The 24,102-nt window shown below is 48.3% G+C and overlaps 1 protein-coding gene across 1 annotated transcript; it reads left to right on the forward strand.

Annotated features, from left to right (window-relative positions):
* Positions 1–171: 171 nt before the first annotated feature.
* HEXA (hexosaminidase subunit alpha) lies at positions 172–20,834 on the forward strand. The gene is made up of 14 exons (XM_080980418.1): positions 172–421; positions 1,730–1,825; positions 2,964–3,029; positions 3,281–3,327; positions 3,957–4,067; positions 7,087–7,188; positions 9,537–9,669; positions 10,452–10,636; positions 11,719–11,801; positions 13,185–13,257; positions 16,078–16,258; positions 17,075–17,165; positions 17,878–17,982; positions 20,579–20,834. Exons 1-14 carry the CDS (start codon positions 187–189, stop codon positions 20,640–20,642), a joined length of 1,572 nt encoding a protein of 523 aa, XP_080836544.1. The 5' UTR covers positions 172–186; the 3' UTR covers positions 20,643–20,834.
* The last annotated feature ends 3,268 nt before the right edge of the window (positions 20,835–24,102 follow it).

Raw genomic sequence — 24,102 nt, forward strand, 5'->3', positions numbered from 1 at the left:
CCTCGCCCTCTCCCCCCCAGGCTCGTTTGCACGGGCGGCTCCCCGACTCCGCCTTGTCCCCGGGGCACCACCCGCTTCCCCTCCGACCGGTTTTGTTGCACGGTCACATGACCCGCCCGCCCCTCCCGCTGCGCTGCGCCGCATCCTCCGCTCGGCGGCGTTTCTCCGCGCGCTCGGCTGGCGACCATGGCGGGGCTCCGTTGCGCGCTGCTCTCCCTGCTCGCCGCCGTCGCCGCCGCTGCCGTGTGGCCGCAACCGCAGTCGCTGCTCCAGGCTGCCCAGGGAGGCTGCCGCCTCCGAGCCCGGAGCTTCCGCTTCGGCTATGCCGACTCGTCGGCCGTGGGGCCCGGCTGCTCGGTGCTGGACGAGGCGTTCCGACGTTACTGGGCGCTGCTTTTCCTTCCCGGACTCGAAGACGCAGGTCAGGCGGGGTTGGGGGGCTAAGGGTGATTTTCAAGGAGAAGCACCGCTCTTCTTTCATATCTGCACGCTTTGCCATCCCGGACGGGGCTTGCGGGTTTTGATTGCCGAGGGGAACTCTGTGCATGCCCAGAGGCACGCCGCTCCCTCCCTTCCAAGCTGGGGAACTGAAAGCTCCGAGCGTGGCCGAGTCTGACCCCTGTTTGTAGAAAGCATTGCATTCAGCAGTTTTATTTCAGTTTTAAAACTGTGAAAATTATGCAAAGGATTTCATTTGTACTCATTCTGATAAACTAAATATTATGGTACGAGGTGCCGCTGCTGTTTGGGATGTGTGTATGTGTAGGGAAAAAAAGAGTATCAACACAGTCATGTGCGTTATTTTAAAATGTACCCCTACACTAATAATGCTGTTGTCCAAAATAATGCAAGTCATGTTTATTTAGTTGCATTTCTAAGACTTTTTATCTGGCCCCCAGAACCCTCTGTAGGCCACGCCCCTTCACAGTCCCTACTTGGCACCCTCCATGCATTGTTGCTGCTGTTGTCTGACTCAAATGAGTCCTTGAACTCTGGTTGTACCTCTTGCAATCAATTAGGGGGGGGGGTGTAGCAACTAGCCTGGTATACAAAGGTCAGTTTTATATTTCTTGCTCTTCCCGCATTAGCCTCTGGCCCAGCTAGAATGTGGTTCATTATTTGCCTTCTGAACAACAACTTCAGGGCAATGTACCCTAAAGATAATGCAAAACAGTTAAAAGCACAAAAACAGCAAAGGTGTTTCAAATAGAAGTAGAGCCATACAAAGCAGACATTCGTGGTAAAGACCCATGCAGTTGGGGAAACTTGTTGGAACAAAAATACCTCCAGTTGTTTCTGGAATGTATGTAGGTAGTAGTGGACACCTGTCATATCATTTGACAATGACACCTGCCGGAAGATCTCAGGATGTTTGAACGAGCAGCATCAAACACCACGGACAGGAGGTTTCTTTTATTTCAGATAATAAATTGCGTGGACAAGCAAAAGAAAAATGTGAATTAAAAACTCATAAATCTATGCCTAAGACACATATTCTTTACTATTGCAATTCAATTTTATATTGTACCATCATCAATACAATTTTGATACAATGGTCACCATATTCTCAGCCCTAACAATAATTTTCATAATATTATAGGGGGAGGGGGGAAATAAGTGTAATTGTTGCCCAAATTCATTGACAGGTGTTTCCTGTGCTAGCAGAGACAATGATTTATCTGTGATCTTTCATTTGTTCTTTCTTTCTTGCTTCAATTGTGTTTCGCAGGGAACGCCCACTCTGAGGACCCCTGTAATGAGCTTCTTGTGAGTGTCACTGAGCCAGGGTGTGATGGCTACCCTTCGCTGGACTCCTCAGAGAGCTGTAAGAGAACCAAGTGTCTTAGCACCACCTCCAGAGCTGTGTGGGCTACTGTGTTTGGGCAACTGTGCTCGAGAGCTGCTTCAGTGCAGGTATTGGTGGCGCTGTGGTCTAAACCACTGAGCCTCTTGTGCTTGCCGATCAGAAGGTCAGCAGTTCAAATCCACGCGACAGGGTGTGCTCCCGTTGCTCTGTCCCAGCTCCTGCCAACCTAGCAGTTCGAAAGCATGCCAGTGCAAGTAGATTAATAGGCGTCGCTGTGGTGGGAAGGTAAATGGCGTTTCTGTACACTCTGGTTTCCGTCACGGTGTTCCGTTGCGCCAGAAGCAGTTCAGTCCTGTTGGCCGCATGACTCGGAAAGCTGTCTGTGGACAAATGCCAGCTCCCTCAGCCTGAAAGCGAGATGAGCAACCCCATAGTCACCACTGACTGGACTTAACCCCACCTTTACCTTTTGCACAGACATCGCTCACTGAATGCTGAATTAGGGTATGTTTGTTTATTTCAGAGACTGCCCTATGTACTTTAGGAAGAATAAGAGCAGGGGAGGTCAAACGGAGACCCTCCAGATATGATTGAACTTTTCATCTCCTCATCGCTGACCTCTGGCCATGCGGGTTGGGGTGAATAGGAGCTGAAGTGCCAGACACCTCAAGGGCACCAGGTTGCGGAAGACTGGCCAAATTGATGGGAGTGAATTTTTGTTGCTGCTGCTGCTGAACATTTGGGAGTCAGGAACCCTTTCTAGGCTGCTGATAATCACAGTATAGATCCCTTATTTGCCTTCTGCTGACCCCTGCTATAAACCTAGAAGAACAGACTTGTTATCTATCCGAGGTTCCCTATATACAGTCATACCTCGGGTTACAGCTTCTTCAGGTTGCGTTTTTTCGGGTTGCGGACCACCGAAATCCGGAAGTACCGGAACGGGTTACTTCCGGGTTTTGGCGGTCGCACATGCGCAGAAGTGCCGGATTGCAACCCGCGTGTGCGCAGACGTGGGCTGCAAATGCTGCGGGTTGCGATCATGCATCTCACACGGATCACGTTCGCAACCCGAGCGTCCACTGTACTGGCATAATTCTGAGAGAGGCTACATTTTAAGAAGTCCTAACAACTCTTTTGTTTGATGCTCTTTCAGATAAGCTGACCGTTTCGGATGCGCAGATGCTTCTGACAGCACAAACTGTATGGGGAGCGCTCAGGGGTAAGGGTCTGTGTAAGCAGAAGGTCCATAGCTCAGTAGCTGAGCATCTACTTTGCATGCTTCAGGGCACAGGTTCAATCCCTGGCCTCTGCAGGTAGAGAGAGACTCCCTGCTTGAAATCCTGGAGAGCCACTCCCAGCTGGCTGAGCTCAATGGGCAAATGGGTTGATGCAGTAGAAGACAACTTTCTACGCTCCCATATTTTGTTTTTAAACCATGTACATTTAAGTTGATCTTGCCTTGTTCCACAGGGCTGGAGACCTTCAGCCAACTCGCCTGGAGAGACGATGATGGGGTGGTGAGTGTATATGGATCTTCCGTGGTTGGTGATGTTGATGCATCTGATTGGCCACTGTGAAAACATGATGGGCCGTTGGCCTGATCCTGCAGGCTCTCCTTTCACTGCACTGGAATCACAGAACATCTGAATTACAGCCCATGGGATATCCTTCCCCACCTCTACCCACAATGAGGCTCAGCAGGGCCAGCTGAAAAAACGGCTGCAGAGGCTAAGTTCAAGAACGCCCAGTTCCTGAGTCAAATGGGTTGCATTTCACTCCCACCATGCCCTCTGCCAGCTGTCATCCTTTCCCTCAGGCAAGGGATTTGAGATGACGGGGCAGAGGAAGTAGCTGCTAACTTCTGCTTTTGGGGTGTTTGATTGGAATAATCCAGCAAATACCATTTATTTTCAGGGCATGCCCGTCAGACTTGCAAACCTGGAGCAGCTGCCCCATGCCAGGCAGAAGACGCATGCTCAGATGTGATGAGAGATGTGAACCAACAACATTGGGTGGGGGTGGAAGGAAGCATCAGGTTTGGGGAAGGCTGCGGTAGTAGAAACTGGCCTGGGCCCTGGGGATGCTCTTTGCCATCGAAGGGTTTTGGAGACTCTCCTGACTGTCGTTCATCTCCTCCCCTGCACAGTTCCGCATAAACAAGACAGATGTAGTTGACTTTCCCCGCTTTCCTCACCGAGGTCTGCTGCTTGATACGTCACGCCATTACTTGCCTTTGAGAGCAATTCTGGAGACACTGGTATGTGAATTTGGCTTAGTGTTGCTAGTCTTTCTGGAAAACTCACGAGTCTTGTTCAGATGATCATCCGAATCAGAAGTGTAGAAACTGTGGTCCTCCAGATTTTTCTGCTCTATTGCTGACATTTATTAGTAATAATCAGAGAACCCCTTTTGGCCTTTTTTTTTTAATGTAAAAAGGAAAATGAATTAACCTGTTTGAGTTGGAAGATTGGGAAAATTCTAGAGGGATGATGCGAATTGTAGCCCCAACACCCAAGCTAGAGAAACACTGCTATAGAACCGTATTTTTCGCTCTATTGGACGCACCGGACCACAAGACGCACCTAGTTTTTAGAGGGGGAAATCAAGGAAAAAAATATTATTTCCGCCCCCAGCCGCAAAGAGCAAAGAAGCCAAGACAGCAAGCGGGATCCATCCCGCTGGGTGTCTTGGCTTCTGCCATAGCTGCGCAACCTCTCCAGCCGGGAGCTAAACCTCTCCAGCGCGGCTAAAGAAGAAGCCAAGGCAGCGAGCACAATCCATCCCGCTCGCTGCCTTGGCTTCCTCTTTAGCCTTGCGCAGCCTCTTTAGCCTTGTGCAGCGGGATGGATCGTGCCCGCTGTCCACCGGGGCTGGACTAGATGACTCCTGGGGTTCCCTTCCAACCCTGCAATTCTATGACCTCGGAAGGTGTTGGGGGTCTCCACCACTGGAGGCTTTTAAGCAGCGGTTGGCGGACCATCTGCCTGGCGTTCTTTAGCTGTGATTCCTACATTGTGAGGGGGCTGGGCTAGATGACCCTCGGATGGCCCTCCCAACTCTATACGGTCCTACAATTCTGCAGCAGGAGATCTACAGCCACTTCACGCAATGCCCACTCCCAATTTTCATCGGAGAGACATGTGGCTTCAGTGTCTAGGTAGGTACCCCCCTACCTGCCACTCTTCCCCCACCCCACTTAAGCCGAGGGAATTCCTGCCCAGAGAAGCTCCCAGGTGAGGCAAGGGTTAAGATCTACCTCTGGTAAATGGCTTTGTATCCCCCCCCCTTTCCCTTTTCTCCTCTTCTTCTATGCTATTTCCTTCTTTTGTGTTTTGTTTAATCTGTTTTTATTGTATACTAAAATAAAAGCTGCAAAGTTTCCTTTTTTATAATATCCCCCCCTCCAAACTAAAACGTTAATCTAGATAAAAACACTGATCCAGAGGAAAAGAAGGGGGTGGAGAAAGGAAGAAAAAAGAAAAAGAGGTAGAGATAGATTTTTAAAAAGTTGGCTTCTTTAGCCTTGTGCAGCCTCCCGCGGCTGGAGAGGCTGCGCAAGGCTAAAGAGGAAGCCAAGGAAGCGAGCGGGATGGATCGTGCTCGCTGCCTTGGCTTCCTCTTTAGCCTTGCGCAGCCTCCCCCGGCTGGAAAGGTTGCGCAAGGCTTTTCTACGAGGAGGGAGAAGGGACTGACTGGCCGTGTCAGTCCCTTCTCCCTCCTGGGGAAAAGCCCACAAGAGCTGTGTGAAACTTGTGTGCAGCTCTTGGGGGCTTTTGTTGCCTGCCTCCCCCCTGCATTCGCTCCATAGGACGCACAGACTTTCCCCCTTAGTTTTTAAGACGGAAAAAGAGCGCCCTATGGAGCGAAAAATACGGTACTCCTGAAACGGGCCAAGATCCACTTGCCATGATCTCTGCAGGCCTAATATAGTGCAACAGGGTCCTGCAATAACGCAGTAATCCCAGTTTTAGCCTGAAGAATGAGAAGGGGTTAAAACTGGGAGGAAATGCACGTGGACTGGAATGACCCCATCAGGGCAGGAAGTGGATCTGCTTTAAAAAACAGTGCAGAACCCTGCTATCTCTCTTTAGAAATCTGCTTCTGACAGCTGTGCCTATGGACTCCACTCTCGCCCACAGGCACTGTTGCATTTATACATGTTGTGTCTGGCAGCAGATTGTCTTGTAACGTAGCGCTCAGCGCCAGAGGAAAGGTTCTAGGATGTTCCTTTTCTGCAATGTTTAGGTTTAATTGCATCCAGGGGTTTATATATGACATAAAACGTAAAAAGGAAGGGAGGGAGTATTAACAAACGAAACAGAACCCCCAAGAAAGCTTGGGCAAAGTAAAGCATTTTTGCTTCATCCTGGAAAGAAAATGCAGGCTTCGCCAGGCAAACCTGCCTGCGAAGGGAATTCCGGTGGCAGGGGCCACAACTGAAAAGGCTCTGGCTTTAGCTGCCTGCTTTGCTTTGGAAGACTTGTGGGACTGGATAAAGCATAAGGTGGAGCCTCTGAAGTCCCTCTGAATAGTCTTAGTAATTGTAATAATTTATATATTAATGGGGGTTGTGGGTGGCGCTGTGGGTTAAACCACAGAGCCTAGGACTTGCCGATCAGAAGGTTGGCGGTTCGAATCCCCACGACGGGGTGAGCGCCCGTTGCTCGGTCCCTGCTCCTGCCAACCTAACAGTTCAAAAGCACGTCAAAGTGCAAGTAGATAAATAGGTACCGCTCCGGCGGGAAGGTAAACGGCATTTCTGTGTGCTGCTCTGGCTCGCCAGAAGTGGCTTAGTCATGCTGGCCACATGACCCGGAAGCTGTACGCCGGCTCCCTCGGCCAATAAAGCGAGATGAGCGCCGCGACCCCAGAGTTGGCCACGACTGGACCTAATGGTCAGGGGTCCCTTTACCTTTACCTTTTATATATGAATGTAGACCATGTTGGAGTAGAAAGGTGATTTCAGGCATGGTTTAGTGCAGGGATGGGGAACCTGTCACCTTCCAGATTTCACTGAACTCCCAGCTCCCGTTGGTCCTTGCCAGCATGCCCTTTGGTCAGGGATGATGGGTACTTCAGTCCAACACCATCCAGAGGGCTCTCCCCATCCCTAGATTTGTGGGTGGGGAAGATGTCCAGTGACAAACAGCACCCAGGGTACATCTCACTTTTGGGACCCCACATGAGCTCTGCAGGGCTGCTTGTTGAGAAAGCCAGCCAGCATCTGTTGCTAATCAATCTCTCAGGACTGTGTGTGCTGCTCTCCAATTCCCTAGGATGCCATGGCCTATAACAAATTCAACGTGTTCCACTGGCACATTGTGGACGACCCATCCTTTCCGTACGAGAGCGTGACGTTCCCAGATCTCAGCCAAAAGGTAAGTCAGCACAAGGAGTTTACCAAAGAATCCCTTAAGGGGATTGGCAAGGGACTTACACATGACCTCCCTTCTCACCCCTGCTTTTGTTTAGGAAATTCTTGGGAATACAGTGTTTGTGTTGAAACCTAATGCTTATGCCCTTCTGGAAAACTGCAGCGTTGCGTGCATCTGAAGTATACAGTGGTACCTCGGGTTACATACCGCTTCAGGTTACAGACTCCGATAACCCAGAAATATTACCTCGGGTTAAGAACTTTGCTTCAGGGTGAGAACAGAAATCGGGCTCCGGTGGTGCGGTGGCAGCAGGAGGCCCCATTAGCTAAAGTGGTGCTTCAGGTTAAGAACAGTTTCAGGTTAAGAATGGACCTCCGGAGCGAATTAAGTACTTAACCTCAGGTATCCGGCCAAGGATCGGCTTGGTCAAGCATGTGTTGAGTGTCCATATCTTAGCAGGAGACCCATGGATGAGCTCCCTGGACCTGCTCCTCCTCTTATAGAAGCATGGGATCATAGTTGGAAGGGACCCTGAGGGTCATGTAGTTCCAACAATCTGCAGTGCAGGAATCTCATCCAAAGCATCCATGACAGATGGCCATTCAAACTCTGCTTAAAAACCTCTAATGAAGGAGAGTCCACAACCTCCCGAGGGAGAGCGTTCCACTGTCAAACAGCTCTTACTGTCACCCCATTGAAACAGGCTTGTCCACCTGCCTTTTACCTGGACCTACTAAATCATGGTGGCAATCAGGAGGAGTGGTAGATGCCACTGCCTCCTTGCTTACTGGCTCTCTGCCTGACAAGTAAGCAAGTGGTAGACAAAATCTAAAGGTGAAGGACCCCTGGACGGTTAAGTCCACTCAAAGGCAACTATGGGGTGTGGCGCTCATCTCGCTTTGGGCCGAGAGAGCCGGCGCTTGTCCACAGACAGCTTTCTGGTCCATGTGGCCAGCATGACTCAACCGCTTCTGGCACAACAGAACAACATGATGGAAACCAGAGCGCATGGAATGCCGTTTACTTTCCTGTCGGAGCAGTACCTATTTATCTACTTGCACTTTGACGTGCTTTCGAACAGCTAGGTTGGCAGGAGCTCGGACAGAGCAACAGGAGATCACCCTGTCCCGGGGATTTGAACCGCCAACCTTCCGATCAGCAAGCCCAAGAGGCTCAGTGGTTTATACCACAGCACCACCGGCATCCCTTTTTTAAAAGTACCGTATTTTTCGCCCCATAGGGCCCACCGGCCCATAGGGCGCACATAGTTTATTGGGGGGGGAAATAAAGAAAAAAATTTTTATTCCCCCCCCGGCGCAGGGATGGGGCGGGGGAAGCCCGAGCTTCCCCCGACCCCAGCCCCCAGAACAGGCTGCTATCCGCAAGCCTAGGGAGCCCGGCGGGAAGTTGCGCCGGTCTCCCCAGGCTTGCGGATATCTACCCGAAGTCGCACAGCTCTCCCACGGCTTGCCGAGAGCTGCGCGAAGCTCGAAGCCTGGGGCACGCTGAGCTCAGCGCACCCCAGGCTTCAGGATGCAGGCAGCTCTCCGCAAGCTGTGGGAGAGCTGCGCGACTTCGCACCGGGCTCCCAGGGCTTGCAGATAGCTTCCTGAAGCCTGGAGAGCGAGAGGGGTTGGTGCGCACCGACCCCTCTCACTCGCCTGGCTTCAGCGAAAGCCTGCATTCTCCCCATAGGACACACACACATTTCCCCTTCATTTTTGGAGGGGAAAAAGTGCGTCCTGTAGGGCGAAAAAACCGGTAGGTGGTAGCAATGAGGAAGAGGAGCAGCCCGAACAGCTGGTGAAAATGGCAGTGAAGGTACAGACTCCTAGAAGGAGGGTGTCTTTCCCAAAGAGTCTCCAAAGCCTGGAGATGGCGCTCTGCTTGTCTTTCTTTAAACTTTTGAGGGTGAGAAATATCTCTGCCAGGCTGAAGGCCCATAGCGGTATCATACCACTTTAAACAGTACTGTGCCCGCCCCCCCCCCGAATAATGGGAACTGTAGTTTTTCCAGTGTGCAGAGAATTGTTGGGAGACTCACATTATCTTCACAGAGCTACAGTTCCCAAAGTTATCTGGGAAAGAGGGATTGATTGCTAAACCACTCTAGGAATTGTAGCTCCGAGAGAGGATTAGGGAGTCTCCTAGGAATTCTTAGCACACTTAACAAACTACACTTCCCAGAAAGCCATGACTGTTTAAAGTTGCATGATATTGCTTTAAATGTACAGTGCAGATGGATTAGGTGAGAATTTTGAATAATCCACTTCTCTTAAGGACTCCAGCCTAGACACAATTTGAACAAGACTTGTAGGGCAGTAAGATGTTGTGACTTTGTGCCTTTCCAGGGAGCCTTCCACCCTACCACCCATGTGTACACTGCCAGAGATGTGAAGACAGTGATTGAGTATGCCCGGCTGCGTGGGATCAGGGTGATTTCCGAATTTGACACTCCTGGCCATACTCTCTCGTGGGGTCCAGGTAAGAGCTGGGCTGCAGCGACCAGCTGAATGGCGTACTTAGTGGTTCCTGGAGCCAATGTATATTCTGAGTCTAGAGTTAGGATCTGAACACAAACGAAAACCACCTGGCTGAAAGGTGTGTGCTAGATGTGTAGCTGTTTGAACCAGGTGCTTATATGACTCTTTCAGTGTGTAAATCTAATGTATTTAACATTATATGTAACATCTAATTCCTTAAAATCAGCACTGGCACACCATAGGGCTGTGTGCTAAGTCCCTACCTGTATTCATTGTATACATACGATTGTGTATCATCTGACCCGTCTACTGCAATTATTAAGTTTGCAGATGACACCACCATAATGAGTTTAATAACAGGTGGAGATGAATCAGTGTAAAGAGGGTAGGTCCAAAAAATATCTACATAGGGAACAACTTGCACCTTAATATCAGCAAGACAAAGGAGATGGTGTTGGACTTTCAGAGGAAGAGAGGAGACCTTAGAGACCAACTACGTTTGTTCTGGGTACTGTATAAGCTTTCGTGTGCATGCACACTTCTTCTGATATATAGACATGGTTAGGATTGGGCTGTTAGTAAATTGTAACTTTCTGCATGCTATTCTTAGCTTTATAAGTCTTTCCATTGGGTCCCTTTTGGCAAAGGGGACCAGTGCCTCATCTTCTAGGGCCACCCATGCAGAGCTTGCTTTTTTCTTTTGTCCACTGCTCCATGTGTTTAAGCAGACTCCCCCCACCTCAATCCCACCCCTGCTTTTGTTTTTGTTTTTTCTCATCTTAGGCATCCCAGGCTTATTGACTCCCTGCTATGCGGGCCCAAATCCCTCCGGAAGCTACGGGCCAGTCAACCCCATCCTCAATACAACTTACGAGTTCATGGCCAAGTTTTTTGCCGAAGTCAGTTCTGTGTTTCCAGACTTCTACATTCACCTGGGAGGAGATGAGGTTGACTTCACATGCTGGCAAGTCTTGATTTCTTGGAGGGATCTGGAGTGGGAGTGACAGGGAGGTGGGGGAGAAGCTGGCTAGTTTCAGTGACCTGTGTCTTCTGGGATAATAGTTTTGTTGTACATGTACAGCTTTCTTGCTGTGAACCATAAGTGTTTCTTCTCTTCTCTCCCCCCCCCCCTCTCTTTCTCTCTCACAGTTTTCTTGGGAGATGTTGTGAATCTTTCAAAAACTCCTCCACCCATCATCAGAATTGCTGAAACTCTGTTTGGTCCTCCCTTTCTGACTTCCCTATCCCATAAAATTGACTAGATAAATGCATCCATGCAAGCAACAAATCAATGACTCATATTTTTAATATGTAATTGGCTGATTGTGTTACGCCAAAAGAACAACAAGTCATAAAACAAGCACAATATATTTACATGCCCATCAGATACAGTCTCCCTTTCCATCTCTGTTACTTTCCATCATACTACATATCCGGAGCATTTTAATTATAGATATCCACAAGAAAGGCAGATTTTCCTGACCAGTAGGCATGCTCTGCCCATCGTTTTCAGGTTTCTTCCTGTCATCTGGAGTGGCTAGAATCATAGAGATATATAGTTGGAAGGGACCCCAAGTGTCATCCAATCCAACCCCCTGCAATGCAGGAATCTCAATGAAAGCATCCATGACAGGTGGCCACCCAACCTCTGCTTAGAAATCTCCAAAAAAGGAGAGTCCACAACCTCCTAAGGGAGTCCGTTCCACTGTCAAACAGCTCATACTGTCAGACAGTTCTTCCTGATGTTTCATCAGAAACTCCTTTCTTGTAACTTGAAGCTGTTGTTTCGGGTCCTACCCTCCGGAGCAAATCATGCTTGCTTAAAAAAGAATTCAAAATCAAAAGGGATTCTGCTAAAAGAAAGGGAGGATTCCACTTTGTATACTGCAGTTCACTGTGATTACGTAATAAATCACCCAATGTGTGCAGGATGAGAGGCCTGCTCTTGTTTTTATTTTTGTTGACCCTCGGAGAAAGCCATTCAGAGCCTTTGGTGGGTGCTGCCTGTTCTGTGGTTCTGATCTGGCTCCTCTCCTTCCCATGCAGGAAGTCCAATCCAGATGTCCAGGCGTTTATGCAGAAGATGGGGTTTGGCGAAGACTATACCAAGCTGGAATCATTCTACATCCAGAGGTAAGGACCGTTGCTCTCACTCGCTCAGGGGCTTTCACAGAGCAGAAGCTGTAGGGACTGCTGCCAGATGTTGGAAGATCACCCCAGTCTTCCAGGTGATGCTTCTTGTACAGTGCATTCCTCTGCTTTTGGCCTCCCCAGGGAAATGTAAATAAAAAAATACTTGCAGAGACTATCAAAACTCTGATCTCCCACCACCTCTCCAAATCTCAAGATATTTACCTAAAGTCCTTTTTGGTTTTGCCCCTTTCTTGAACTGTTTGGAGAACTGATCCAAGTTAGGTTGCAATTCTATACACTCTTATCTGGAAGTAAGCCCCACTGAAGTCAGTGGGACCTACTTCTGAGTAGCTGGGATTGGCTAGTATCACTTGAGCCTCTTCTTTTTCCCTCCCCCAGTTGCTTTGGCTTTCGGCACAGTCCCTGGAATGTAACCCCCACATAAGTTGTGGGCTTACTGTGTGGTTCTCCAATTTGTTCAAATAAGAAACTATGGTTACCACTTTTAGAACAAACCATGGTTTGAAGTTAATAGCCTGACATTTTCCAAAGCTGGTGATTACAGTTTTTCAGTTGGAACAGGTGGGCAACTTATTAATTAATTGCAGCTCGTGCAAAATAAGGAGCAAAGGTGCTTTGTTGACTCATTCATATCTTGGTTTATTAAGCTAAGATATGACTATCCAAGCCAGCTTTTTGAGTTGGGAGTGCAAATGAAGGAACACAGGAAGGTGCCTTATCCTGGGCCAGTGTTCCGTTGAGTGTCCGTCAAGGCTGCGAACAGCGGCACTGTTGTGGCGTCCAGTCCGCTTCCACTGCGCCAATCTGCTTCTCCCAGTTAGAGCAGAGTATCTTGAGCAGCGGTGTGCCTGTGCGGAAGGAATCTCAGCCGTGCAGTGAAACTCTCGTACAACAGCTGCTTCTATTCTACAAAGCTTTATTGTACAGCAGCAAAACAACAAATCAGCCAGGAGAGAGCAGAGACATGATGCTTCTCCTATCACAGCCAAAACAGAAAGTAAAAACGTTCACATCACAAAGTACAATACCCGTATGCAAACACCCCCCCCCCCCAATGACAGGACGTCATTCCCCTTGAGCTGTTAACTCTGTAAGCTCTGGGTATCCTCCCAGTCAGACCATTGGTCCATCTAGCTCAGTGCTGTCTTACACTGACTGGCAGCAGCTCTCCAGGTTTTCAGAGAAGAACCATGCATCGCCCTACCTGCAGAAGCTGAGGACCTTCTGCATGCAAAACAGATGCTCTAGCACTGAGCTATGGCCTGTCCAGGTACTTTGCCTAGAATATAGGCAAAGTAGGAATAAATGGGGGAAGGATGGGAAACACCTCCTTTTTTCAGTAGTTGTTTCTCTTTACTCCAGGCTGCTGGATATAGTCTCTTCCTACAACAAAGGCTACGCGGTATGGCAGGAAGTTTTTGATAACGGAGTGAAGGTGAGAAGGCCTCTAGGTGAATTTCCAGGTGCTGTGTCCTATTCACAACTTTCTCTCCCCTCCACCAACCAATATATGGATCTGCTTCTTGCATGGTTTAGCAGAAATTCTTCTTACCCCCCTCGCCCCCCCTCGCCTTCTCTTTTATGTGGACAGCTGGGCAAAAGTCGTGGTAGCGGAGCAATTACATGTAGGAAGAACGTTTGCATCCTGTGGATCCCTCTGCCCCTCTCCCCACCAAATGCTGCTGAGCAGGAGTGTCGTTGAATTTGCAACCTTCCCATATACAGTGGTGCCTCTGGTTGCGAGCGGGATCCATTCCAGAGCCCCTTTCGCAACATGAGCAGAACGCAACCCACGTCTGCGTGTTAGCGGGTCGCGATTTGCCGCTTCTGCGCATGAGCATGCAGCAAAACCCAGAAGTAACCCTTTCCGGTACTTCTGGGTTGCTGTGGGGCGTATCCTGAAAGAACGTAACATGAAGCGAATGTAACAAGAGGTATGACTGTATTCCTTCTCTAGGCAAAGTACCTGAAAGGGCCGCAGCTCAATGGTAGAGCATCTGATTTGCATGCAGAAGGTCCAAAGTTCTATCCTCAGCATCTACAGGTGGGAATGGATGTACCATATTTTTCGCTCTATAGGACGCACCCGACCATAGGACACACCTTGTTTTAGAGGGGGAGAACAAGAAAAAAAAAATTCTCTCCCTCTACCCAGCGCCCCTTCAGCAAAGCAGCAGGAGAAACGGAGCCCCTTCCATTTCTCCTCCCGCTGTGGCTATCCGTGAAGCCAGGAGAGTCTTGCTGTCCTGGCTTCAGCGAAAGCAACGCGAAGCCATAGAGCCTGCATTCGCTCCATAAGAAGCACACACATTTCCCCTTAATTTTTGGAGGGGAAAAAGTGTGTCTTATAGAGTGAAAAATACAGTAGCTTGGAGGGGTGTGTAGCCTGGGGAGAGTCCCAAGGGCAAGGTAGAGGAGCCTGGAGGGCTGCATTTGACCCCTGGATCAGAGGTTCCTTACCCCTGGGCTGGGTCAAGGTCGCAGTTACGTTTCTGAGAGGCCAGAATAAGAGCCATTTCTTCATTGGCACATCCCCACCGTGGTTGCACCAAGCCTGGGCTTCTTGCTGGACTTCTGTATCAAAGCTCATCACTTAGGGATGAATGCATCTTTCATCACCTACAAGTCTCATCCTGGCCCTGCTGCCTGGGACCAATGGCACCTAGAGGGGCACCGATTCCTTAACCCAGGGCCTGCATGAGTTGGCAGCCAGTGGAGCTGAGAGAATATCACAAAAAGTGTGCTTGATCTCATGCGCCGCTTGGCTCTTTCTAGCTGCTACTCATCTGCAATGCTGCTTCTCTGCCTCCCCTCTCCCAAAGCCGCTTTGCGTTTCTGACCCACCTTTTGTTCTCTTTAAGCACTAAGCTGTTCTGATCTTTCTCTAAAGAGGAATAGGTTGCCACTGTCCCGTTCAGGCTGTTCCTGTATTACAGGAGTGCCTGGAACATTGAGCTTTGCATGTAGCCTATGTGTGTTTGGTCCGTTTGGCTCCCCTTCTTCTTGTTTTGTGTTCTCATTTTGTATTTTTCTGTGGTGAACTGCCCTGGGATCTCTGGATGAAGGACAGCATACAAATATTAATATTAGGAATATTAGTAATACAGTGGTACCGCTGGATGCAAACAGGATCCATTCCGGAGCCCCATCCGCATCCTGAAGCAAACGTAACACACGACTGCACAGGTCGTGTTTCGCCCTTTCTGCGCATGTGCATGATGTAATTTTGAGCGTCTGCGCATGCGCGAGCAGTGAAACCCGGAAGTAACGTGTTCCGTTACTTCCGGGTCGCCGTGAAGCGCAACCAGAAAATGCTCAACCTGAACCGTATTCATCCCGAGGTATGACTGTAATAATAATAATAATAATAATTCATACATCTGAGCCAATCAATGCATGCATATCAATCACATGGTACGTCTGATTAAGCACATGCTACACATCAGATGAATGGTGATCCTGGGGTGTCCCAGGGTGTGCGAGAGTGTTGGGGTGAGGATTTAGTCAGGATAACAGTGGTGGGCAAAGCGTTATCCCCTCTCTGGTTTCCTTATTTTTTTTCTAATTTATTACTATTATCAATTTAATTTATGCATTGCTTCCCATGGAACATGCCAAAGTGATTTACGATACAATAAAAAACATATATAAAACACAAAAAAATAAAAAATTGTTCATTAGCACCTATATACTAAGTTTGTTCTGGTATAAGCTTTTGTGTGCATGCACACTTCTTCAGATACTGAGGTTGATGGACTTCCATTTCATGCAGCTCAATGTGGTGCCTTCCATGATTCTAGATTCAAGTAGGTAGCCATGTTGGTCTGACGCAGTCGAAGTAAAAATTAAAAATTGTCCAGTAGCACCTTATAGACCAACTAAATTTGTTCTGGTAATAAGCTTTTGTGTGCGCACACACTTCTTCAGATACCACATATATAAAATATATATAAATATATCAGAGACATATAACAGTTGCAGGTATAAAAAGCGGTCGAAACCATTGCATATAAAAAGCAATAAGAACGAAAGCAACTGTGCAGGTTGGAACAACAACAGCACCTGCTTATAAATTCAGTTCAAGTCCGGTGCAGATAGCAGCTGGGATAAAGCTCTCCATTTAGAATGGCTGTAATTCACGTGGCGTCACTGTTGCGGCTTCCCATGATTCCACGGCCGCCCTGCTGTCTTAACTGAACGCAGGGCCCTTCTCTGGTCTCTGACGTGCTTCCCTTCCTGCTTCTCTTTTGGACAGGTGAAGCCTGATACCCTAATACACGTGTGGAGAGAGAACGCGGGGACATACCAAGCAGAGATGGCTCGCGTCACCAAAGCCGGCTACCGGGCTCTTCTCTCTGCCCCCTGGTATCTTAACCACATCTCTTATGGACAGGATTGGATGGCTGTTCACCAGGTGGAGCCATTGGCATTTGAAGGTACGTTCTTGGTGTTGGCTTTCCTGCTATCTTGGGTGCTGTGAGGCAGAGAGGTTGTGAGTCACCAGGCCCGCCCGCAGGGTGTCAGCCCTTGCGTGTGAAGCCCTAAATGGCTTGTGACCCAACCACCTAAGAGCGCTTCCCTGAGTCTTGACCCCCTCAGGCCCTACGATTGGCAGGGGAGGCCCTGCTAGTGGTGGCACCACTGGGTGTTGCCTTGTTGGCACAGAACAGGGGCAGGGCCTTCTTGGTGGTGGCTCCCCATTTGTGGAATGCCCTCCCTCATGTGGTGCGTCTCTCTCATCATCAGGAGGTAGTTAAAGGTATTCTGGTTCACCCAGGCAATTTATTAAAGATTTTATTGATTTACAAAAGTGTGTGCAATGTCTCTCTCTCGTATTTTTCCCCCCGTGTAACATTTTTACAAATCAGTTTCATTTGTTGAGACATTTGGAAGAAAAGGGGGAAAGAGTTGGGGGGGGGAAGATGTGTGGGGGGGGTGCGGTCGGGTGGCGACGTTTCTATTTTACTTACTATATGTGGGGTTTGGTGTCAGCGTTGCTTGTGCAGGTTCTCTGCTGTTCACTTGTGTTCCTTTGATGGTGAGAGAGGTTGGGGTTGGCCTGGGGTATGGCTGTTCATTTGTGGTTGGCTGTGGTGGTCTTTGTTTTCATGTGTGAGTGGGGTGGGTGGGAGGTTCACCCAGGCAATTGAAATTAATGGTTGTGAGGGTATGTGACTGTTTTTAGATGTTGTTAATGTTTTAGATGTTATTGTTTTAAATACATTTTTTTGAAGAATACATCTTGTTGACAGGCAGCCCAGAACAGAAGAAGCTGGTGATTGGAGGAGAGGCCTGCATGTGGGGTGAATATGTGGATGTGACAAACTTAACCCCAAGACTCTGGTAAGATCAGCGGTCACTAAACCAGGCACAACTTGTCTTGTAGGGGCACATTTTCTGATGGAGGTCCTCTTGCGCTCATTTGCCTGGTTGGAATGTGTCCTTGACACCTCTGGCTTCCCAGGAGGAGAGAGGGGCGGCCAGGTTTGCTGATGATACTAAGTTGGTTCAGAGTTGTTAAAATACAAAAAAAAAGAGATAGTGACAAGATGCAAAAGGACGTTTGGGCATTAAAATGGCAAATGTAATTCAGTGTAAACAAGTGTAAGGTAATTTAGTGCAATTTAGTCCCTGCAGAGGATTTTTTCCATTTGCTCTTAATATGTGTAGAGGAGATTTTGCTCTTCCCATTATATCTTGTCTGCCTATTTCTATTTCTATTTTACTTCCGGATTGTGTTGGCCTTTAGCTTTAAGGCTTAAATGCCGTGATTGCAATGGAGGAGGCGGCCTCCTTCCCGCTACCAGATCCATCGTTGTGTTTGCTGGATTGATTTCTGTCCTGGACATGGAATGAAGAAGCAAAGAGTGACAATTTCCGCTCCTGTTTCCGTTTTGGTCAGAATTCTCATGTTCCAAGCAAGCATGCCATTCCTTAAGCTTAACCCAGGAGCCTCTTTCGCCAGGTTTCAGTGCTTGCTCCTCAGCTGTGACTTATTTTCACCAGCCCTGTCATAGTTTCTGACGTGAGGGCTGTGCTGTTTTATTTCCTCAAGGCCTAGAGCTGGGGCTGTAGCCGAGAGACTCTGGAGCAACGCAACGGTCCGAGACCTGCAGGATGCATATAGGAGGCTGGGAGACTTCCGGTGCACCCTCCTCAGGTAAAACTCTCTGCTGAGCCCTCTGGGAAGCTTTGTTTGCACCTGTGGCTCTCAAGAACGAACGTGCAACGTGACCGTTGCATTAGCCATGGAGAGTGAAAAGGGCCAGACGAACTTGTGAGCTGTAGCTGGATATACAAAGGCCTTTGTGCTTGATGTCCTGAGATTTCCATGCACCTCAGGCAGCAATCCTGTACGCTGGGGTGGGGAACTGGATCTGGCCATCTGTCAATCACCGGCTGTGACACCAGGCGACCTACTTTGGTCCCTGCACTGTTTGAAATCAAACCGTGTGGGTAAAAGCACAGTACATTGCAAACCTCAGCAACCAGCTGATTGTCAACGCTTGCAGAACATAGATCAGTGGTGCCAGCAAACCTGTAACTGCCTTGCTCCTCGTATTTTATGCCAGGCGCAGGGCAGGTGGGCATGGCTTGGCCGATAAGGTTGATGCAGTCTTGTGTGCCAGTTAGTGAGACCAGGCAGGCCTTGTTAAGCTGCTGTCCATGCTTGACTGGGAATGATAGAATTACAGAGTTGGAAGGGACCTGAGGATCCTCTAGTCCAGGGGTCGGCAACCTAAGGCCCGTGGGCCACAAGCAGCCCACGGGGGTCATTTAACCGGCCCCCAAGCCGCCCCCGAACCGAGCCACCCTCTCAGTGAGTCCCCATGCACTGCACTAAACCAGTACAGCACAGCATGGGGACTCGCTTCCACATCGCTGGAAATTGAATCTGTGCATGCGCAGACACCGAAAATCACATCTGCGCAGACGCCAAAAATCACGTCTGCACAGACACAGATGCTGAAAATCCAGCCCACAGAGGGATCTCCGCTGGAGTGAACCGGCCCAGGCGAGGTAAACCTTGGCGACCCCTGCTCTAGTCCAACCCCTGCAATGCAGGAATATGCAGCTGTCCCATACAGGGATCGAACCCACAACCTTGGCGTTATTAGCACCAACTGAGCTATCCAAACTTAAAAATGGGAAACGTAATGCAGGTGGTCAACAAAAGACTTTCTCAAGGCAAATCTTTAAAAATGTAGTAGAAACACCGACAACTGGGAAACACTGGCCTGCGAACGCTCCAGTTGGAGAACAGCCTTTACCAAAGGTGTCATGGGCTTTGAAGACGCTTGAACTCAGGACGCAAGGGAGAAACGTGCTAAGAGGAAGGCACGCTTGGCAAACCCTCACTGTGATCAACTCCCATCCGGAAACCTATGTCACTGTGGAAGGACGTGTGGATCCAGAATTGGCCTCCACAGTCACTTACAGACTCACCGTTAAGACCATGTTCATGGAAAACAATCTTACTCAGCTACGAGGGATCGCCAAAGAAGAAGCAGCAGCTCTAACCAACTGAGCTACCCAGGGAGTAAGTCCCATTCATTTAAGTGGGACTTACTTCTGAGCAAGCAGGCATAGTGCAGTGTTACCATGGTTCCCGAACTCTCTTTGCACAGTGAAAGAAAAGTAAGAGATTTGCTAGAACAGAGCAAAGGCTCACATAATCAGTTTCCAGCTAATTGCCTCCGGGAAGCCCACAATATCATTCAATATTTGGACATGTAGGCTCAATTTATTTATCAGCCGCAACTAATAAGAACATAAGAGCAGAGAAGAAATTGCAAGAGGGGAGAGTGGCTCCTTTGCTCGGGTCCTGCTCGCAGGTTTCCCACAGGTATCTGGGAATGTTGTGCTTTCTGACAGCGGCCAACGAGATGCTTCTAGGAAGCCCCCAAGCTAGGGCGTGAAAGCTCCTTGCCCCCATGTCGATTGGTTTTCAGAGTAGGCTGCCTCTGAACTTTCCCCCTCTTAACGCAAGCAGCTGTCAGTTGCTAAAAGGAGATCTCCATGTACCAAGGAATGGCTGCTGTTAGTTTAGAGCAGCTGTGGCTCTGCAGCTGTGGCTGGACTCCTGATCCCATCTTCCCTGGTCCTTGGCTATTCTGGCCAGGAGCTGATGGGACCAGGAGTCCAACAACATCGGAGGAGCCCCAGTCCTTCCCACCCTTGCTTATTAGAGACTGGAGCAATAAAAGATAGACAAAATTATAGCTCAGTTGGGTAGAGTGTGGTGCTGATAAGATTAAGGTTGCAGGTTCAATCCCCATAAGGGACAGCTGCATATTCCTTCTGCATTGCAGGGGGTTGGACTAGATGACCCTTGGGTCCCTTTCAGCTTTACAGTTCTGTGATTCAGTGACTCACCAGAATCCAAGTAAGTCATGTTTTCCAGCACATGTTCTCAGAACTCCATGGTCTCTCTGTGGATTGACAGATGATTTAAAAAAGGCTTGAGGGGTGTCTTCAGAACGCTGTTAGTATGCAGTATGCGGATGTGTGTTTTAATTTCTTTTTGCACAGTGTTGATTGCATTTGTCTTTTGAATGTTCTTCGATCTCTTTTGACGCTTATGGATCATTTTAAATGTTTTTGATTTTTTGGTAAACTGCTTAGAAGCTATATGTAAATATTGTGAAATAAAAAAAAAACAAAAGCACATCTTCATTGAGCATATTTATTTTTTGTTTTGTTTGTAAAGCAGTGTGATCTTCCATTGATATGCTTTTTCTTCTTCTTTGTTGCAGGCGAGGAATCCGGGCAGAGCCACTGTTTACAGGATACTGTGACTATGAATACAATGCCTTTTGACCCTCGCCCTGTTCTCTGCCATATCAGTATGACCACTGTAGGCATGGAGCGGGTAGCACTGATTTAGTACTATTTTCAATAAAAAGTTTCAATTATTCGTCAAAGGGAAATCAATCCACTGTTGATCTTGGGTCTTAGCAAAAAAGCCACACCATTTAAAATAAGAATGATAATAAAAATCAGTTAAACAAACCTAGAGGTCTACTGGACTCTATGTATATTATGTGTGCATGTTGGGGGGGGGTCTGAACACCCTCCACCAACCCCCCCAAAAAAAACAATCCCCCTGCCCAAGAATGATGGCAGAGGCAAGGATGGCCCACGGGGGGTATCTGCCCAAGCCCCTGCAAAAAAATAATAATTCTAGAGCTGTCACATCACCAAGAGAGCATCCTTACCAGCCACTGAGTCCCCCTATAGTTCTTTCTACTTTTTCCAGGGCCTAAAAAACACTGTTATACTCTGGGTTTCCAGCTACATCACGAGTCAGTGGTGGTTGCTCCTCGCTGCCCTCCGCGGGCAGCGGGGAGGTTCAGGCAGGGGAAAGCCAGGATTTATGAGGTAAAAATCCTGACACTGTTCCCCAGTGGGGTCCGGGGAGCTCAGTGCACCCAGCTGTGCCACTTAAGCCCATGTATGCCAACTTGAAAGGCAGAACGGGTGCGATCTGGGAGTGTGTCCCTGCCATGGACGAGCCTCTGTCCTACATGATTTCTGGTTCGTTCTTCCATAATTTGGACAATTGGCATTAATCAAGTGGCGCTCCTAACAGGCTGCAATCAGCTGCCGAAAGGGCTTGGCTCTTTGAAGGTGTCTGGATGTTTTCTTTGAATATTGAGAATCCTTACAACAGCCGGGAAAGGAAGGGGGAAGACAAGGTGCTTTCATATGGTTTTCATATGGTTTTCAAATGGTCTTCTCTCTTCTTGTCCTCCCCTGCAAAATGAAAGAGACTTGTGTAGCCACGACTATGTTATTCTGTCTGTCACCGTGGAGAAGAGGGGAGAGGCTTTAGATTTATGCTCAGCAAGGAATTTAACAATGTTTTGTTATGTCCTCGACCGAGGTTGATTGGACTTTATTTAAAATTATATTTGGATTGAACCAGGAGTGTGATGGAGCAATGCAGAGGAAGGAGAATGAATGGCTGCTGAATACAGTCATACCTCAGGTTATGAACACTGCGGGTTGCGGACTGCACCAAACCTGGAAGTACCAGAACGGGTTACCTCCAGGTTTCGGCACTTGCGCATGCACAGAAGCACAAAATGGCATCATGCACAGAAGCGCTGAATTGCGTCACGCGCAAGTGCAGACGCGGCGCTTCAGGCTACGAACGCCTCCCGCACAGATCATGTTCGCAACCGGAGGTATAACTGTAGATCCAGCAAGAGGCTGAATTTGAGAAAAGATTATGTTTATAACTGTGTCCCAAGGAAGAACTCCAGAGCGGAATTTTAATGGCAGAGACTGAACATGTTTCTCTGTGAGTTATTTATGGCCGTAGCCCATATGCTAGTTGGTGAACAGTGGAAGGAATGGAATGTGACTTTGTACCATCCAGTTAAACACAGCAAAGAACTGAACAATGGAAGATAGTAATTAATTATCCCAGCACACCAGGTCCAAAACAACAATGTATATGAAGGACTACACACGTGAAATAGATTTTATATTTATAAGATGTAACAGAGGCGCTGTTTGTAAGGTGGTAAAATGCAGTCACCTGCAAGAATGTAACGGCAAATGAAGGTTGACAACTGGACACTAAATAAGATGGTGCAGCTATGGGAGGAAATGATTGACATATGTTTGCAACAGGAGCGGGAAACCCGATTTTAAGAAACTATTAAATTTAAGTAATTTGGTTTGATTTTTAATAATTTGGAAAAGTAATGAAAATAACCTGGAAAAGAAAAGAAACGAAAAAGAAAACACTGTTATACTCCTTTATGCAGCCCTGACATCTTGTGTCATACCTTTTCCAGCGGACCTTAATTACTGCAAGCCCTCAGCCCCTTAACCCGCAGGGTCACGGTTTTGCCAAAAACCCGACGTCCAGTTCACTCGAAAGTGACGCCAAACCCCAGCAAAGGGCCCCTTGCAACATCTGGAAGTGCAAACCCCACATTTCATGGTACGTCGTAAAATGAGCCCTCAGCACCCTAACCTGCAGGGTCATGATTTCACCAAAATCCCGATGTCAGATTCACTCGAAAGCAGTGCCAAACACCTGGCAAATTGCGCCCTGCAATGTTTGGCAGTGTAAACCCCACATTTCATGGTAGGTAATAAAATGAGCCCTCGGCACCCTAATCCACAGGGTCGTGGTTTCGCCAAAAACCTGGTATCCGATTCACTCGAGAGCAACACCAAACAACGGCAAATGGCCCCCTGCAATGTTTGCCATTGCAAACCCCATATTTTACGATAGGCCATAAAATGAGCCCTCGGTGCCCTAATCTGCAGGGTCACAGTTTCACAAAAAAACTGACATTGAAAACGGTGCCAAACACCGTCAAATGACCCCCTGCAACATTTGGTGGTGCAAACCCCACGTTTCACAGTAGGCTCGGGACAATAAATATTTTGGGGAATAAATAAGTTTTTCCTTACCATCCTGACAGTCTGGCAGCTTTCTTCACAATGGACAAATGCTGGAAACTCTTAGCACTCCTTGCCCTATATGCAGGTTTTTCCGAAGCCGTCTGAGATGGCTTTCTTCCTTGCACACACCTGGTCTCAAATGGAGGCCACGATTTCCGCTTGCAGAAAATGCAGCCAAGAGTATTGAGGCATGCAGGGACCACAGACATCATCCAGACCCTCATGCAAATTCATTCTTCATTACCACTCAGGCAGAACTGTTATAAGACCTACCAACTGGGGGCTGTGCGCCATATCCTGAACCAAATTGGCCCGAATCAAGTTGATCCAGCTGAGGATAACTGTTCAAGTATGGATCTGTCTGTGGTGCCCACCACCCACCCCCAGTTTATATACGTCTGCCCTTGGTATTGACATAATATAGGCCGTAGGTCTTCAACCAGAGGGTAGGTTTAAAGCCCTAAATGGCCTCGGTCCGGTATACCTGAAGGAGCGGTGTCGTTCAGCCCGGACACTGAGATCCAGCGGCGAGGGCCTTCTGGCGGTTTCCTCATTGAGAGAAGTGAGGCTACAGGGAACCAGACAGAGGGCCTTTTCGGTAGCGGCACCCGCCCTGTGGAACGCCCTCCCAACAGATGTCAAAGAGAAAAACAACTACCTGACATTCAGAAGACATCTTAAGGCAGCCCTGTTCAGGGAAGTTTTTAATATGTAACGCTGTATTGTTTTTAACACTTGATTGGGAGCCGCCCAGAGTGGCTGGGGAAACTCAGCCAGATGGGCGGGGTATAAATAATTTATTATTATTATTATTATTATTATTATTATTATTATTATATAGGGACCTACTTGT

The sequence above is a fragment of the Podarcis pityusensis genome (assembly GCF_964106645.2).
Source record: "Podarcis pityusensis genome assembly, chromosome: 14".
Taxonomy (NCBI): domain Eukaryota; kingdom Metazoa; phylum Chordata; class Lepidosauria; order Squamata; family Lacertidae; genus Podarcis; species Podarcis pityusensis.